Genomic DNA, 17,634 nt, shown 5'->3' on the forward strand with positions numbered 1-17,634 from the left:
GTCCGTCCTGTGTGCTGAGGCAGTGCAATGCTCCTCTCTGGCCCATCTGCTGTCTGGGACACGCGGTGTTTACCTGTCTTGGGGCTGGGAGCTGTTCCCTCACCAAGGCCAGTGGACCATGCCACCTAAATCACTCTGAACCTCAGCTCAGATGTTCCCACCCGCAGCCCCTCTGCTGGTCTCCCAGCCTCCATTCTCCCCTCTCCTGCACATGTTCTCTGTCCAAAGACCAAGTGGACTGTTCTGAAGCACGACCCCGCCAGGTTCTCACAATCCTGCCCCCTGCCCTCCGGAGGAAGGTTACAACCCCTCTGCTGGGCAGCAAGGCCCTCACTGGCTGGCCCCCACTGATGTCCGGCCACACTTCTCCCATGTTGCAACCATGCTGCAACCAAAATACTTCACGCACTGACTTCAGCTCCTTGAAGTCCATTCCCACCCCAGAAGGAATTCTGCCAGCACTGTTCCCTCTGCATGGCACACCCTTCACTCACCCTCCTCACCCACTCCTGGGTCCAACTCCTCCCTCTCGTCTCACCTGACTCCCTGGCCCCCTGGGACCGGCCCCTCTTGGTGCCTGAAACCCCCTGAGGGCAGGGACCAGGCTCGCTGCCGTATTCTCCCAGTGCCCCATGCACGACTGAGACATAAACACCCAATAAATACATGTGGAGTGAACGAAACAATGAACACATGAAGTTTCCATTTATTCTGGGATGGGTTAGAATGAGCATCCGGGCCAAGAAGGCTGGTTGCCTTCTTGCCCCAAATCGTGTCCAGAGGTCTAGGACGGGCCTGCAAAAGGAGCAGCCTAGGTGACCAGGCCTGAGTCCTTCGGGGCGGGGCAGGCCGTGCCAACTACACAACGGTCAGCGGTGAAAGGGAGAGTGAAAGTCCCCCTGCCCAGGTGGAGGGTAGTCGCACAGCCGGCTGGTGACTTCCAGGTCAGACTGGACCCCAGTGACACTGCTAACCCTAGAGGAATCCTGGATCTGTACCCCTCTTTACTGCTCTGAGGTGCCCTTTGGTCCTAGGTCACCAATCCCCAATACTGCCCCCTGGAATCAGTCCAAATTCCCTGCAAGGCCATGCCCCTCCCTCTGACGTCACCTCAGCCCACCATGCGCATATCCAGCTGTCCTCCCAAGTCAAGAAGACTTTCTCCCCTCCAAAGGGATCCTGAGCCCTCTGGGTGGAGTGTCCAGTCCCAGGTCACTGACCCCCAGGGCCTATCCCCAAGTACCCTGTCCTGATCAGCTTGCTCAGTAAGTGTGTGGGCCGCTGGTCCTTCCTGCTGACACTCCTGGTGATCTCTGCTGGCGACAAAGTCACAGGACACCATCCTCCATCAGCACATGGGCCACGGCATCTCTGCTGTTCATCACAGGCCTGGCCCAGGAAGGCCTCGCTCAGCCAGGAATGGGTGACATGCCAGCACCCAGGCCCTCTCCAGGCTCGAGGTGTCTGCCACATCTTCCTGAACACAGCGTCCTGGGTGGCAGGTCCTGAGGGCTGGGATACTGCTGCCGGCCAGCTGAACCACATGTCCACCAGCACCAGGGAGGTCCCCAAGCACAGTGAGAAGCCCGGAAACCTGCGCTCATAAACTGTCACCTCGAGACAGGGACCCACCATACTGCCGGCTCTGCGCCGTCCAGACCCAACCACGAGGAGCCTGCCTGTAGCTGACCAACTCCCAGGGCGGTGCCAACTGGGAGTAAAACCCTCACCCAGCCCTGCAGTGGGCCGAACACTGTCCCCCCAAAAAGGCGTGTCCCAGTGCTAACGCTGACACCTGTGAACGGGACACCGTTTGGAAGCAGGGTCTTCGCAGATGTGATTACAGATCTCGGGACGAGCTCCTCTTGGACCGGGCGGGCTCTAAATCCAGTGACTGGTGTTTTCAGAAAAAAGAAGAAGATCTGAGACGCAGAGACTCCCAGAGAGGCCGTGAGCAGATGGAGGCAGATCTGGAGAGGTGCTGCCACAAGTGAGGTGTGCCCGGAGCCGCCAGACGCTGGCAGGCAGGAAGGATGCTGCTCCCTGGACGCCGCTCTGTGGCCTTGGCCGCGGCCATCTCTCAGGTCAACACCAGTCATCCTGGCCCAGGGAGCGACTCCAGCATCCACTCAGAGACAGGCCACGTGGGGCCCTGCCCTCCCTCACGACAGGGACTCCCAAGGCCCGGCTCCCTGAGCACTTGTCTCCACATCCGGAAGGCCGGGGACAGCGTCTCCACTGTCTTCTCCAAGATTCCATCCCTCATGGTGGGTCTGCCTGCGGAAGTCCGAGTGTGGAGGTTGCTGCCTGGGAAACTGATGGTGAGGAAACGAGCTTTCAAAACATAGTAGAGAGTGAAGGCATTTGGCAGGTGGGCCAGGGCATCGTCCTCGTGGGTTTCTGAGGGCTGCAGGTCCATCCACAGCCTGGATCCTCTCATCTCAAGCACAAGATCCCAAGGATCTCAAGTGGGTCTTTGTCCTGGCCCCCGGACATGTCCGGGAGAGGAGACAGGTCATGGCCACTGCCCATCCAGGTCAGGGCAGGGCTGCGTCCCTCAGGTCTCTCTTGTCTGTCTCCTCTGGGGCACACCGAAGGGAGGGACCCCAGGGCAATGCAGGCTGAGCCAAGCGTTCGCACCGTGTCACCTCTCAGCTGAGCCCCACACGGCCTCTCTCCCTGGGCTGGACTGGGTGGTATCTGGGGCCTCCTCTGCTCCAGCAGCAAGCCAGTCTTGAACGCTCTCTTTTATGGCGCAGAACACCTTTTGCCTCTCCAAGAGAGCAAATCCTCGTCCTCTGAAGGCACACTGGATTTTCTGCATCAGCCGTGTGATTCTGAGTCAGTGGTTCCCACCTCTCCCAAAGGCCGTGGTGAACCAGGCCCAGGAGGCCAGCGGGCGGCCAGAGGACGGAGAAGCACCGAACAGGGAGGCCCTGTGAAGGTGCCGCCCTCCACCCGGGCTGGGCCAAGCCGATAGGGGCTGCCGGGGAGGGCCCTCCGCCTCCGCCCCGCTGACTGAAGCGTAGACGTGGGCAGCATCCTGGCCTCTGCCCGCTAGATGACAAACATCTCCCGAACGCCGCCCAGTTGTCCAGGATGGAGAAGCACTGCTCCAGGGAAGCCCACCGGAACCGGGCAGGGCCGAGCAGAGCCCCAGCTGCACGCCGCAAGCCCCGGTGGGTGCCCAGGAGGAGGGCTGGCACGCCGGTCCAGCATCAATGGTTCTGCAGCCGGGCTCTCCCAGATCCGGGGCTTCAGCCAGACGCAACTGGCCATTTTCAAGTTAGGTGACAGGTACCAAACCCACGACGACATTTTACTCCATGGTGATGTGAAACTGCACTGAAAACTACCCCAGGATTCAGGGAGCAGCAAGCCAGGCACGCTGAACAGTGCGAGCCCCCCGGTGCAGCAGCGTGGGCCGCCGGGAGCCGCTGCGCTGACCCGGGGAGCCCACTGGGTACCACGGCCCTAAGACCCCAGGACCGGGTGCTGGCCTGGCCAACCTCGGAGGAAAGGCGTCCACAGGCCCGGAGCTGGGCCTGCTCTGGTGACCAGGGACCATCCTGCCACCCCACCCTGCTTTCCTGGGCTGGGAACAGAGTGGAGGAACCTGCCTGTCGCACTGCTGGCGGGTCAGACACCCAGGCCTACGACGGGCGCAGAGTTTTGTTTCTCTTTATTCATCTACATTCAGCTGAATTCAGATGTACTGCCTGAATGATCCAGACATACAAAACCCCACTCTTTCCCACTGGTTTTTAAAATAAAATCTTCACTTATAAAACTGAAACACTAAAGCATTAAAATACAGAAAGCTGTTGAACTCACTTCACAAAAGCAGGAAGAGATGACGCATCCCCTCCGGAACTATTTAGAGACAAACCGAGTTAACACTAACACCAAGTGTAAATAGACAGAGGGAGACCGAACTGCGAGAACTCAAAACTACTCAGACAAAGTGGTAATGGCCACTAACAGACCACTGAAGACACAGAGTCCCAAACACGGCTAGATACGGGTCACAGGACGGGCCACGGGCGTGGCCAGCTGTACCTCACGACACAGCAACGTGGACGGGGCGGGGCGGAGGGGCCGGCTGACATGTTAACTGTGGTGCGTGAAACTGGATCTTCCAACGGGGTGAGTGCAGACGGACAGACGCAGGCGCCCGCGGCTTTATCTGTACTGGTAGCTCATGCTGTGCTCTGCGTTCCTGCCGTAGCCGCCCTGTGAGGACTGGTAGGAGCTGGGGGGGCCGCTGTAGCTCTGGCCGGAGCCAGGGGAGGTGTAGTTGGACTGTGACGAGTAGCCTCCTGGCGGAGAGAGGGCGGGTTAGCAGGGAGGCCTGGCACAGCCAGCACCCGGGCCGAGTCCCGCAACAGCGGCTCAGCTCTACCTGGCTCTGCTAAGTGCCTTCCGCGCCATTGGGCCTGGCTGTCACCCACACCCTGTGCAATGGGACCGTGGGAAGACGGGACCTGGGCTGAGGAAGGGTGGGCATCCACCCAGGCACGGAGCACAAGGCTGAGCCCGCGCCTAACTGGAGGCCCCACGCCAGGCTCTGCAGGGCCGACTTCGTGAGCGGTTTCGGGATGTGGGGCTGCAGAAAAGCTGAGGAGGTGGAGGCTGCGTAAGGCTGCGTCCTCGCAGGCTCCTGGGCCCGCCTGCGCCTCCCACTCCTGTTGTCCCACACGTGGAAGACACGTGGCAGCTGCCACTGCAGCTTGCCCCCTACACGGCCTCTGTGCACCCCGCTGGCTCCGAGCTTGGGCCCCCCGTGCCTTGCCGCCTGCCGCCTCAGGCCCACCTTGTTTGCCTTGGTATGACGAGCCGCCCCCAGAACCGCTGCCGTAGCCCCCGTGTGACCCTGGGTTGTAGGATGACCCGCCTGAGCCGTAGCTGTTCCCGCCGCTTCGGCCTCCACTCCCACTGTAGTCTGGGGGAGAGAAGACAGCAAGGTTATGGGGCCCAAGCCAGACGTGGCTGGGGCGGTCCAGGGTCCTGGAGCTGCGGCCCTGGAAGCGGGGGCCCTTGGCCGAGACTCTGGGCCTTTGCAGATCGCCCTATCCTGAATGCTTACATTCAGCATACGTTGATCAACCACCGAGTGCCGGAGCTAGCCAGAGCCCCTGCAAGGTCTCCGTGCCCCGGGCCAACCCAGTGCCCAACTTCTGAAGCCTGTTCCACCCCTGGCATTCCGGCAGTTCAGGAACCCAGCAGCAGCCTCCCCACGTCCCTCCAGCAGCCAGCGCCGCCCCTGCCGACAGCACAGCTGCTGCTGCCTGCAGTCCTGTCATGGAGGGCCAGGCACACCCAGACTCGCCCAGCTGGGCCAAAAGAGCAGCCGCGGCCTGCTGGGTCTGCGCGTGGGGCGAGGGCGGCAGGGCAACACATCTCGCTCTTTTAGGGGCTGGATGCAAGTGTCCAGAGCCCATCCCTGAGGTCCCCTTGCGGCGGCGGCCCCAGGCCCAGACTCAGACTCTACCCTTGGGCCCCAGCCTCAACCCACAGCCTGCGGGGCCTCCACTAGACCTGCCTCAGAAGAAGGCGACAAGAAGGGACAGCAAGGACCTGGGCCAGGGGGACTCTGCCTCCAGGTGTTTCCCACGCCCGCCCTGCAGCCAGCACCGGACTGCTGGGGTGCAGGCGTGGTGCGCCCGGCCGACTCACTGAATTTGCTCTCGTAGCTGTAGTCGGCGCCGCCGCCGCCCCCGGGTGAGCTGTAGGAGTTGGAGTAGGAGTAGCTGCCCTGTCCGTGGCTGTAGCCCTTCTGCTTGCCCTGCGGCGGGCCGTAGTTGCTGTACTGGCTCTGGTTGTAGGGCTGCTGCTGGCCCTGGTGCGACTGGTAGCCCGAGCCATAGGAGGGCTTCTGCTGGCCCCCGTGGGGCTGCTTCTTCCCAGCGTGTTTCGGGGGCACCGGTGAGTTGTAGTTGTCGCCTTGGTAGTAGGAGCCGTAGCCGGAGGAGCCACCACCGCCCCCACCGCCGCCACCACCGGCATTCCCAGAATGCCCTCCGTTGCTGTAGAACTGACCTAGACAGGAAGGCAGCAAGTCAGGCACAGGGTCAGGAGCTGGGGCGAGGAGCAGAGGAATGGCAGCTGTGGGCCCTGAAGGCTGACCCACAAGCCGGCAGCGCGGCCGGGACCAAGGGAGGCGGCGGGAGAGAGGAGCAGGTGCTCTGGTCCTTGGAGCAGCCTGGTTCGGGCGGCCCAGCCTTCAGCTCCACTCACCCATCAGCTGACGACAATGGATCTTTGCCAAGCAGCGGCACCACAGCACGCCGGCAGCAGCGTTTGCAGCGGATGTCAACATGACAATGAGATGGGCTCCGAGCGTGGTAGGACATTCACCACTAGCTGACTGCTACCCAGATGTCCCCAACGGTGACAGGAAAAGCGAAGCCCCAGAGAAGCAGCCAGCCCCCTCCCCCGCTGTGCTGGGAAAACGCTCTGCAGCCACAGACCTGGGTGCCCCGAGGAGATGCTCTTTAATGAGGCCCCTAAAACCCATGTCATTCCTGAAGACCAACTGGTCTGAGCTGGTCTCGGAGGAGCCACACGGCCTGGCCGTCTCCCTGGGGTGACTCGTGCAAACGCCCGGCTTAAGGAGTGACTCCACAGCCCCGTGGGAAAAGGAGACTGGCTACGGCTGAGATTAAAACGTCCAGGTGGGGCCTCAGGTGACAGCCTCAGGGGTCCCCCAGGATGGCCATTCCTTGTTCCCAGCACAGTTGCCGGGTGCAGGCGGGACCCAGCAGCAGGACTGACAAGCGTGCAGCGAGGCCGCCACATCCTCATGCCTCGAAGCTGCGAATGTCATGGTACCAGGCCCCCTCCAGGCACTAGGTAAGGGACCCCGAAGACAGGGTGGTCAACACCCGGCCTCCACCAGACATTCAGGCGGACTGACGGGGGTGGGTCAGCTGAGGCGAGGTGAGGCGAGTGCGGGGAGGATGGGCCACAGAACTCCTGGCCTGGAGGAGGCAGGCCCGGGCACACCATGACTGGCTGGCGGGGCAGGTGCCCAGTCGCCCCGGAGACCCAGGGGGAGGGGGAGGACAGAGGACCCTCCCACACAGCCTGTCCTCACGTCCCGTGTTCAGCACCTGGGGTCTCCCGGCTCTTGGGTGCAGTAACCTGGCACTCCCCACGCGCCTTCCACCCGCTGGGGATGTGTGCCCACACTGGCGGCCCTGGGCCCCCCGAGCAGTGATTTGGATAGAAGTGACCCGCCCCATCAGTTTCTCTTCTTCAGGCGGGCGGCCCCCACCCCCCCCACCGCACCGGCCCGTCACGCGCCGTGGAGGCCGTCCCCGCCACCTGCGCTGCCCCGAGGCCCGCCCGGAGCGCCTCCTTGGCCCTCCTCGCCCGTGGGAATGAATGAAGACGCCAAGTCCTGGGGGCTTCTTACTTTAACATGTATTGATTAAAAAAAAATAAAGGGCAGGGGAAGTTTTCAACGTCATTCAGGATAACTATTTCCTGGTAGAAAAAGACATTATTCTCAAACAATAACTTTCTAAAAAAAAAAATACACCATGCAATCAAAGTTTTAAAAAGTTTCACTGAATGTTTCAAACCTCTGGGAACAAATTATGTAGTAACCGTTTGGACCAGTTTTTGCCTGAATAAACGCAAAATCTTGCAAGTCAATGCAGAGACAGGCTCTGCTGCAAAAAAAACTCTGCTGACGAGAGCCCAAACTCTACTCACGTCCGAGGGCTCCCGCCAGGACACGGGAGTCTCAGTCAAGACCAAAACGCCTGCCCAGGCCTCTGCACGCAGGCAGGGGCCACCAGCTCAAGTGTGCACGCTCAGGTGAGAAGGCGCAAGCTTCTAGGCCTTCTGGAATGTGCTGCGGCCGCGCCAGCGACACAGGCCTGCGAGGCCACCTCCTCGCTGGAGAGATGGGCTACACGGCAGGCTTTCTCTGCTTGATTATTTTTAAAGCCCCATTTAAAAACAAAACACAACAACACAACACAACAGCTCTCTAGACTCCCGTGCATCTGTTGCCGTGAGCAGGACTTGCAAAATTCCACGTTCTTGCCCTCAAAGCCTGTCTGCGGCGTGCGCTGGCGATGGAAGCCCAGCTGTGACACCTTTGAGAGGTCACCTCTAGCCGACCCAGCACAGGGTACCGCGTCCCCACACAACACCCACCAGAGCGTTTACAAAAAGGCGGGACAGGTTCACTTCGCACAATGTACAGTTCTCCAAGGTTCCCAACATTTTACATGCTTATAAAAAAAAAAAAGCCGGTTGCTCTGGATTCGGATGTGGTGAAATCGTTTTCGTTACTGTCAAAGGCATCAACCAGATTGGGAATTTGTTAAAAGGTTAAAAATTCATACAAAACCTGCTGTAAATTAAGACAAAGGTAGATTAAAATGCGTCACTGTCTCTTAAATAAAGTAATGCTTTCCATAAAAAGCAAAGGTGGGCTTTTGCCTTGATGCTGACCACGCTGGCGCTAGAATTCTGTGCAACTCTGCACAAAAAGGCATTCTCTGAAAACTGTTTTCCACTTATTGTGAACTTCAATGTGACCAAGTTCAAAGGCAAATCACGATAAAAACTGCCATTGTCTTAAATTCTGCAGGCTAAGAGTTTCAGACAAGCTGCGGTGACAAGCCACGGTTGAGAAACCCAGTGAAGCAGAGGGGCACAGCACGGACACTTTGGGTTTTGGAGTTCGAGAAAATTGGAGTAAAAAGTTGATTTTGTGTGCAATACTTTTAGATGTTCTAGGAGGACCCAAAATCATGATAGCCGTAGCAGTCTGTGAAAAAGTCACCTACAAAAGGGGGAGACAGAGCAGAGAAAACAAATTAGAATCCTTTGGAAAAAGGGCACAGAGGGCCACATTTGAAATTCATGTTTTAGATTTCTCTGCTCCTGTAACCCCCCAGTGAAGGCTCCTTCTCAAGACAAGAGCTGTGCACTGTCCACAAAAGCATTTCACAGCACTGGTGCTTCGCACGGCTTAAAGCAGAGAAATTTAAAATTTTGACTTCTAGGGCACTTTCAAGTCCCACGCGCGTGCGTGCTAACATCTACGGAGGACAGCGCGCTTCTGCAGGACGGGGGGGCTGGAGGACTGACTGACCCCTCGCCGGGAGCAGGCGGCTCAGGGAAGCTGCTGCGGGTGGGCCGCCCTGCCCTAACTCAGGCCCGGGAGCTAAGCTGCAGCTTCTTCCCCAGTCAGACAAGGAGAAACGCACACTTACTGTAGCCGGCGGTCGCCGAGTTGCCTCCATACCCGTAGCTGCCATACCCGGCGCCTGGAAGGGAAGAGACAGGGTTACCGGGGCCGAGGTGGGTGTGCCCGGCCCTGGGGCCCCCCACACCCTGAGAGCAAGCTGGGCCACGGGGCCAGCGCAGGACAAGGGTCCTCACCAGCATTCATGTAGCCTCCGTGGTTGGCGCCACCGAATCCTCTCCCTCTCCCTCGACTGCGGATGTTCCCTCCTCTGCCCCGCCCTCGGAGGTTTGGGGGCGGGGGCACTTCGTTGTGCATGGGGCCCCCCATGCCAAACCCAGGGTTATGAGGCTAGACGGGAGAGAAGACAGACAAGTCACCTTCGCCTCACACCCAGGGCACGGGGGACTTCGCGCCAAGGCCAGAGACAGGAGGGGGGCCGCTGACCTTAGCAGCAAACTTGGGTCCACCTCTGACAGGCACAGGGGCCCTCTTCTTCTTGTTGGCCTCGAGGGCGAGTGGGGCGTCGGGGAACAGCTTCTCGAGTGCAGCCAGGGCAGCATATGCTTTGGCCACCTTTTTGTTCGAGCCAGCACCTTGAAATTTCTGCCCATCCACCTCGACCTGGGAAGAGTGGATGTGCGTCAGGGGTGGCCAGATGCCTGCCTCCGGGGTGGGGGCCACTGCGTGGGGGCCGCCCCACCGCTCACCTCCATGACGAAGCGCTTGTCGTGGCTGCCCCCGGTCTCCGAGATGAGCTCGTATTTGAGGCCCCGCCTCTTCTCGTTCAGCTCCATGACTGGGTTCTTGCCATGCTTAGTGAGGATCGGCCCCTGCTGTTTTACGTTCTCAGGGAAAACAGAAAAGAAAACCAACGACCTCAGTTAAGGGCTCACGAGCCCGCCTCACACCTCAGGCCCTCCACTCTGTCTGCCCTGCTGTCCTGCGCCAGCCTCGCCTCTGGAACTCATGTGTGGGCCCCTCGAGGGGACCACCTCCACCCACACCCTCTCTCTGGGGGACAGGCTGTCTGACTGAAGGCCACCCTGTGCAGCCCGGGACACTGGGCCATCAGCAGCCGGGCCCTCTCGGCAGTGGCGCAAAGGCTCACACCCAGCTCCTGGACACAAGGACCACTAGCTGTCCCAGCACCCAGGACACAGCTGCCTGCTCCACCCTATCGGGCCCTCCAGCGCCCACCACACGCTCACCTCAGTGGTGGGATCTGAGGGGAAGGCCGCACTGGGGGTAGAGACGGTCTCCACCACAGGGGGCGGGGCCACCACAGCCGGCTTCGCCTCCGTCTCCTCGGCCGAGTCCTCGCCCTTGCTGGAGTCCCTGCCCTCGGCACCAGTGGGCAAGCCCATGTCCTGCAGCACCTTCAGCAGAGATACCCGTAGGGCCAGTCACCACGAGGGCTTCCAGCCCGGGGTCTGAAGCTGGAAGCTCCTGGGGGGTTCCCGGCAATTGGGAAGGTGTTTTGCCCGTTAGCTCCCAGGAGACCCACTGCCCAGCCGGGTCTAGGGACACCCTACGTGTCAGCCACAAGGACCAAGGCATCATCTCCACGTGTGACCTGGCAAACATTTGAAAGTCTAACGGTTGCAGCGCTCGCCCGCCTGGGCTCCTACCCCAGGCCCTGTGCTGTCTGCATTGAGCGCCTCACAGGGAGTCGGGGGCCGGGGGCACTCTTGCTGTTTGGAGGACATGTCCCATCGCAGGGCCGCGGCCACACTCACCTTGACGGCCACGTGCAGCTTGGCGGTCTTTTTGGATGGGCCCGAGGCCTCGAACGAATTGCCATCCACCTCCACAGACATGGTGAAGATGGGCGCGTGCACCGGCCCAGTCTGGGAAACCAGTTTGTACTGCAGCCCCGGCTTCAGCTGGTTGAGCCTCATCAAGGCGTTCATCGCCTGGGGCGGCTCTGCCTTCTCCTCTGGAGAGAGAACAGCGACACTGTTCTGCAAGGTCGGTCAGCTGAGCCGGGGAGGGGGCACGTCTGCCGGCCTCCTGCCCCACAGCACAGTGGCCCGGGTGCTGCGCGCACCACGGCCTCCCCGCCCTTCGCAGGCATACCCACCCCACCTGTGTTCCCTGCCCGCGCTGTATTTAGTCATTGAGAAAAAGGACTTCAGTATCGCGTCCGAGCAAACGCAGCAACAGCAGGCATCTTGTGCACGAGGAGGTGGGGGATGGGGGGTGCTAACCCTCCCTGGAGCCAGGGCAGGGAAGCTGGGCTGGGACCGAAGGCCCGCACCTTTCTTCTGGATCTTCTTCTTCTTTTTGCTGGGCGACTTCTCCTCCCCGTCCTCCTCCATCGGGCGCTTCATGGGCGTAATGGCGTAGGTGGTACTGGGGGGGATTTGAACTGAGGGAAGAGCGGGACAGGGCGGCTGAGTGCAGCTGGCCTCTGCTGCGCGTGCGCCCTGCCGCGCCGCCTGGCCCTGTGCGCTCACCCGTGTAGTCCACCGGAGTTTCGTTCTTTGGTTTCTTGGGCATCTTAGAAGGCAAAGGGTCCATCCCCAGGACTTTATGGAGCTGGCCAAACGCAGCAAGTCGCAGAGCATGCTGGAGAAGGGGAAGAGGACTCTGACTCGGCCGCCCTGCGCTCCCAGCTGAGGTGTGTGCGCTTGCTAATGCCTTCTGGAAGGGGCGGGAGCTGGGGCGTGCTAACGGTCTCCCCTACTACAACAAGGGGTCCCCCAACAGCCAGGGGAGGGCCTGACTGCCAGGGCCCAGCCTCGCTGTGGGGGAAGGCCAGCCTGTGACCACCCCCCGAGAGGAGTACAGGAGACCCCATCCTGGGGACTGGTTGCCACACGGAGCCACGTGGTAGGCCTGCAGGGGAAGGAGCCCCAGAGCTGTCCACACAGCAAGTTCGTCTCCCCGCTAAACTCGGTGTCCGAAAACAGCACTCGAGCCGGCCGAGGGGGCAGGCGACAACCACGCGTGGCGCCAGGGGAAAGAAGCAGCCCAGGCTGGGGCACCCTGTACCGGGCGCGAGCCCTCTCCTGCAGTCCCCGACCTGAGCCTAGTGTCCGTGGCGGCCCTGAGAACGCCCAGTAACGGAACTGAAGCCGGTGATTACACACTGGGTCAGGGCTCGCGGTGGCAATGGCAATGGCGGCGACTATACCTGCGCACTCTGTGTGATATCTTCCCGTTGCTGTCTGTCTAGATGCCCAATAGCATCAGTGGCTTCTTTTTCACAAGGGTCATAAATGCCAGAACCATCTGAAGGCAGGAAACAAGGAAGATATGCAGAGGATTATCTTTTAGCATCTCGGAAGAGCTGTGCTGGCTGAGGGAACCAGGTGCGTTACCCCCCGCGCCCCATCCACACCCAGCTCTGGAAAACACGCCGAGCTCGGTGACCCACTCGGCGGCCAGCCCATGAGGGCAATAATCCATGTGTCTCAGAGCAAGGAGCTCGCGTGGGAGTGGGCCACCACTGCCCCGGGTCCGCCCTGAGTCACACTGCGGAGCCGGCACAGGGCTGGATATGATGGTGCAAGAGGGTAGTCACATGCTTCAGCCCTAGGGGGACACGGGGTTGCTGCTGCCCTAACCCGGTCAGGGGACCCGCCAGGAAGCGGCCTCGGGGCCTCAAACCCTGTCCTGTGCCTGTGACTTGCAGCGCACAGGGCCCCACCTGGCATCACGATGCCCGAGGCCAGGCACTCCAGCACTCTGCGCAGGGCCTCGCCGGCGCCCATGGGCCTGTTGGCCGTGCCGATGGACTTCTCGCACAGCAGCTCGAGCGGCTGGAAGGCAAGGGGCACGGTGAGCCAGCGCGCAGGGCACAGCCGCTGGGGCCACACCAGACACCGGACCTGTCTCCTTAAAGAGCTGGGGGAGGCCTCTCGGCTCTGCAGGCCCAGACGCAAAGTCGAGGCCATATTGGAGATACTTATATTTAAGATGCAGCCATTTGAAAGCATGAAAACCCTCCTAAGTCCAGGCTGTCAGAAAGCAGGCAGCTGGCCAGGAGCAGCCACAAACACTGCTTCCTGGACGGACCCGTGAGAGGAAGCACACGGCCTGGCCCGCACTCCCGAGGCTGCATGGGCTTTTTCCACAGCGGACCTGGTCTCGCTTGCACCCCTACCCAGGGGGTGGCACACAGTAACTGCTCCACAAGCCGCCATGACAGGGATGCATCAGCCACACCCTGAAGGACCACTGCAGCCCGGACACCATGATACATGCCCGGGATACGGGAGGAGGGCTCTGTGCACACAACCCCTGGGGGCCGAGGCTACGAGGCGCCTTACCCATCCTCTGAGGGGACCCCAGGTGGGCACACGGGTGCACAGGTCCCTCAGGACCCGGATGACAATGACACACGACTTCAGCCCGTTGGCTCTGGCCTAAAGGAACAAAGCACAGGCTCTTTACCCAAGGCTGCTCCGCGCACACAGGCACACATGAACACGAGTCTCAGGGCGCTGCTTTGTCCAGGGTACCTGGTGAGCGTTCGCCACCACGAAGCGCGTGGTCAGTGGCAACGTCACTGTGCAGACAACAAGGACAGTACTCGTGGCACAAAGCAGCAGTGGCCCACCTACTAGTCACAAGCCTCCTGGGGGTGTCAAATTTGTGCACGCGCGCTCCTTTAGCAACCGCACGCCGGCGGCTGCTAAGTTCAGCACGGTGGTCTTCATGGTCCCGAAACTTTACGGTGCAAGTTAGCCAAGTTAAAGCTTAGGAATTCTCTACCGAAAGACAAATAGAAGAACAAAATGCAAACCTGGAACCACTTGGCGTGTCGGAGGGACGCCAAGGCAGCAAGGCATTTGTGCCTGTCCAGAACGTCCGGGGGGTCGTTGACTGAGGGCGCTTCTATTCATGGGCGGAATAAGAAGACAAGGCAGTTTGACCAAGGGGTTTCTGTCGGGTGGGAAGGGGTGTGGCGGCTCCCTAAGGGCAGCCGAGGCTCCCGGGGTCTCAGGGCATCTCCGCCCTGGGCCAGGGAAGGAGAAGCTGGAGTGCGTCTAATTCTGCCCTGAGAGGAAATCAAAAAAATCAGAGGCCCCTCCAAAAAAAACCAAAAACAAAACCAAAGGTGGGAAGTTACTCTAAAAGGCACCATCCCATGGGGGAGGGGACAGATAGGTGGCCCCTATCTTCTAAGAGACTGTTACCTTGCTTCCTCCCCTGGATCTCCCAAGAAATGAGCTATGCTAAAAATTTCAATAGAAAAAAAAAAAAAAGCAAAAACAAAAAGGTGCGGGGAGTGGAAATGAACTCCCTCTCTGCGCCCACCAGGCCGACTGCCCTGCCCCAGCCCTTGACAGAGAGAGTCCTGTTGGTCAAAGGTCCAGCGTCCCTAAATGGATACACGAGAAGGGCTCTGCCACCCGGAAGCAGACATCAGAACGGAAAGGAATGCAGAGCGCCAGCCGGGCTGCGGTGCCCGCGCTGCAGCAGAAGCGGCCGTGTCCCCTGCCACGCCAGGGCTTTGGGGAAGGCCCACGACCCTTCCTCCATGGCATGAGGAATGTGATTAAGACACATCGCGTGAAGAGCCGCGTGAGGGGCCCAGGGTGGACCTCGAATCGAGAAAGCACTAGTAACGCTTGAGGTTTTGGTTTGAGAATCGCACAAGTGCTTAAAACTTGACCCAAACTCCGCACCAGCTGGGTCCCTCACCGCGGCCGATCAGCGTGGCCAGGGGAAGAGGACACACAAAGGAGCCCTCGGTTCTGCTGCAGCACAAGCAGTCGGCCCCACTCCAGCGTGATGTTCACGCAGAAACCATCTGCTGTCTTCATACTTGAAAAACCACAAAATCACCAGGGACACGCTTGTCCAAGGCCAGAGAATGGCTCAACCGAAGAACCCAGTTCAACACGAGAACATTCCAGGATTACGAGCAACGCCAATGGTGCAGCCCTCTGTGAAAAGTGCTACTCACTTTCAGTGTGAGCATTGTGTGAAGCTCCCTGGGAGCGACACCGCAGGGAGCTGCGATCTCGGAGCAAAGGTGGCCAAAGCCACACCGAGCGCCTTGCCTCAGAGCACTCTAAAACTGAATAGCACATTTGAATGGCGAGGGAACACCCCGTCTCTGAGGTCCTGCAGGCCTGCCTCAGCCGCCCTACCTCCAGCTAACACCTTCTCCATTTCTTCTCTGACAACAGGGGACGTCAGGTGGATGGTCAGGGACAATGGAGGCTCTTTCGTGTTTTTTATCACAATCGCAGCGTCATCGACAGACTGGAGGATTTCGTACTTGTCTTCTGTGACAGCCTACAAAAGAAAAGGCAGCCTGCAGCACACTTTCTTTGCGGGGTAATCGGCAGCGCTGGGCGGCCTGCTGGTCACTACGGTCGAGGCCGCCTTCTTGGGGGTGAGGTGACAGCAGTACCTTCCCCCCAGGGGGTCAGGACCTCCCTCTTGCCATCCAGGTCTTTGTCACTTTGCGGGCACTGCAGAGAGGAGGGGACCAGCTCCGCAGAGAGAGCAGTGACTGCCACAGGAAGCTTTAGAAGGCGACAGGAAGGGCTGAGGGTCTGGGGAGGAGACTAGGGCCCGAACCCTTGTTTTCTCCCTTGCGACTCGCGTAACTTTAGGTAAGTCTCTTGATCGCACTACGATCCTGGTTTCTAATCCGTGAAATGGACAAAGCGATGTGACCTCTAGCACAAGGCTGCAAGAGGCTTGCGTGGGCCCTGTGGGTCCAGCATGAGGCCCAGCAGCGGGCATCCAGACACCGCTATTTCCACCCCAGGAGGAGCAGCCCTCAGGGTGGAATGACAACCACGGGGAGTGAGAGTGTTTACAGCCTACGAGGCACATAAGATCATGGACTGGCTGCCGTACACACGTCTATAAATGGATGTTCCCAACAGTCTGACCTCCTCTTCCTTTATCAGTTTACACGCCTTGATGAGGCAAATTCCAGCTCTTAGGATTTTTGTTATGGAACGCACAGTAAATATCATGCCGGGGGGAGAACAAACGCGCCCCAGCAAATCAAAAGTGCGCTTTCTCCTCAGCACTCCGGGCCGGACTGCGCCTGCTCGCGGGGCTGTCTGTGCACTCTAAGATGTTTAGCAGCATCTCTAGCCACGGAGTAGGAGCCAGTAGCACCCAATTCCCCCATGGTGACAACCAAAACTGTCTCCAGCCAAATGTCCCCTGGGGGCAAAATCAGCCAGCAAAGCACTAATCTAAAACGATAAAATACACTTTATTCGCATCTTTCTTCAAAGACGGACTCTGCAGAAATCATCTTTCCTTTAGAAACATTTACATCAACTTCATTTCTTCAATTAACATACTTCTTATAGTTAAGGATTAAAATTAGCTTAAAAATTACCACGAAAACAGAAAAGTTTAGGGCTTCGTTCCCCTTAAACTGCCCCTGAAAAGAACCTCTGGCCCTGCGTCAGCACCACCTCTCAACGCCGACCCACCAACCCCAGACCGTCACCGCACAAGACGGAACGCGTGTTCCTGGGTGAAGTGAACACTGTGTCTCCCTCGAAGGAAGGAGATTTGTGCCTTTGTCTTTACTTTCTTCTTTCGCTGATCCTGTCCCTAAATGCAGGGTGGACCCGTCCCAGGGAGGCAGCATGTGGCAATGGGGCATGGAGGCTCTGAAGGCGGAGAACTCGCCAGCCGGGGATGCTGGGGTCATTACTCAGCTCCCTGAACCTCGGTCACATCTTCCAGAACACTGAGATGATAAAGCCCTACCTCAGAGGGTCGTTACGAGGATGAAATGATTCACGTAAAGAATGCGTCTGGCCCAGAGCCTGGTGTAGTCAAAGCTCACGAAATGTCAAAGGCTAGTATTTATGCAACACTTTGGTAACGAGACAAATCAACTGGTTTTAAAAAAGCTTCTCTGTCCAGGTTCGGATCAGGAGGAGCGTCAATAACTGTACTATCTAGTCATCCATCCACCCGACGCCATGTGGATGTGAAGGCCACACCCACTGCGGCCCTGGCACAGTGCAGCTTGGCGCCTGGCAGGCACGGGGTCCTTCCTGGCTGCCACTGCGGCCAGCAAGCCACCGTCCACAGAACTTCATTGGCTCCGTGGCATCCTGCCCATTAGCCATCGAGAATACCAGAAGGCCTGAGCACAGCAGGTGCAAGGTGGGTCTGGAGGGTGCCTCGGCGCCCTGCACAGCCGGGCGTGGCCCCCTCTGCCCTGCGTCCTCCACAAGCACCCGGACCCCGTCCCAGGGGGCGCTGCACTCACAGCGAGCTGGATGGCCAGGTTGTCGGCCACTTTGTCCAGGAGGGCGGTCGTGGGCTTCTCCTTGCACAGCAGCACCAGCTCGAGGTCCAAGTCCCCCTTGAGCAGCAGGCCCTTGGCCACAAGGCCAACACGCATCACCCCACGCAGGGTTCTGGTCATGTGCTCCGTCTTCTGCTCCCTGAGGACAGACCACCCGCCTTCAGGGAGG

The 17,634-nt window shown here is 59.5% G+C and overlaps 1 protein-coding gene across 10 annotated transcripts in view; it reads right to left on the reverse strand.

The window, feature by feature from the left end:
• Positions 1-686: 686 nt before the first annotated feature.
• ILF3 (interleukin enhancer binding factor 3) overlaps positions 687-17,634 on the reverse strand; it is a 28,968-nt gene continuing 12,020 nt past the window's right edge. For 2 of the 10 annotated variants that reach the window (XM_070623652.1, XM_070623649.1), the window contains 17 exons: positions 17,427-17,604; positions 15,316-15,463; positions 13,962-14,053; positions 13,486-13,581; positions 12,864-12,975; positions 12,348-12,445; positions 11,668-11,779; positions 11,469-11,579; positions 10,948-11,147; positions 10,420-10,587; positions 9,919-10,041; positions 9,656-9,832; positions 9,406-9,559; positions 9,237-9,290; positions 5,677-6,039; positions 4,814-4,942; positions 687-4,319 (listed from right to left, as the gene is read on the reverse strand). In XM_070623652.1, the coding sequence (XP_070479753.1) occupies positions 4,183-4,319; positions 4,814-4,942; positions 5,677-6,039; positions 9,237-9,290; positions 9,406-9,559; positions 9,656-9,832; positions 9,919-10,041; positions 10,420-10,587; positions 10,948-11,147; positions 11,469-11,579; positions 11,668-11,779; positions 12,348-12,445; positions 12,864-12,975; positions 13,486-13,581; positions 13,962-14,053; positions 15,316-15,463; positions 17,427-17,604 (2,452 nt within the window). In that variant the 3' untranslated portion in view covers positions 687-4,182. Of the gene's footprint in view, positions 4,320-4,813; positions 4,943-5,676; positions 6,040-7,407; positions 8,804-9,236; positions 9,291-9,405; positions 9,560-9,655; positions 9,833-9,918; positions 10,057-10,419; positions 10,588-10,947; positions 11,148-11,468; positions 11,580-11,667; positions 11,780-12,347; positions 12,446-12,863; positions 12,976-13,485; positions 13,582-13,961; positions 14,054-15,315; positions 15,464-17,426; positions 17,605-17,634 lie in introns of those variants that run through there. The other 8 variants (XM_070623651.1, XM_070623648.1, XM_070623650.1 and 5 more) reach the window with 4 other exon arrangements.

The sequence above is a fragment of the Equus przewalskii genome, chromosome 6 (genome assembly GCF_037783145.1).
Source record: "Equus przewalskii isolate Varuska chromosome 6, EquPr2, whole genome shotgun sequence".
Lineage (NCBI taxonomy): Eukaryota > Metazoa > Chordata > Mammalia > Perissodactyla > Equidae > Equus > Equus przewalskii.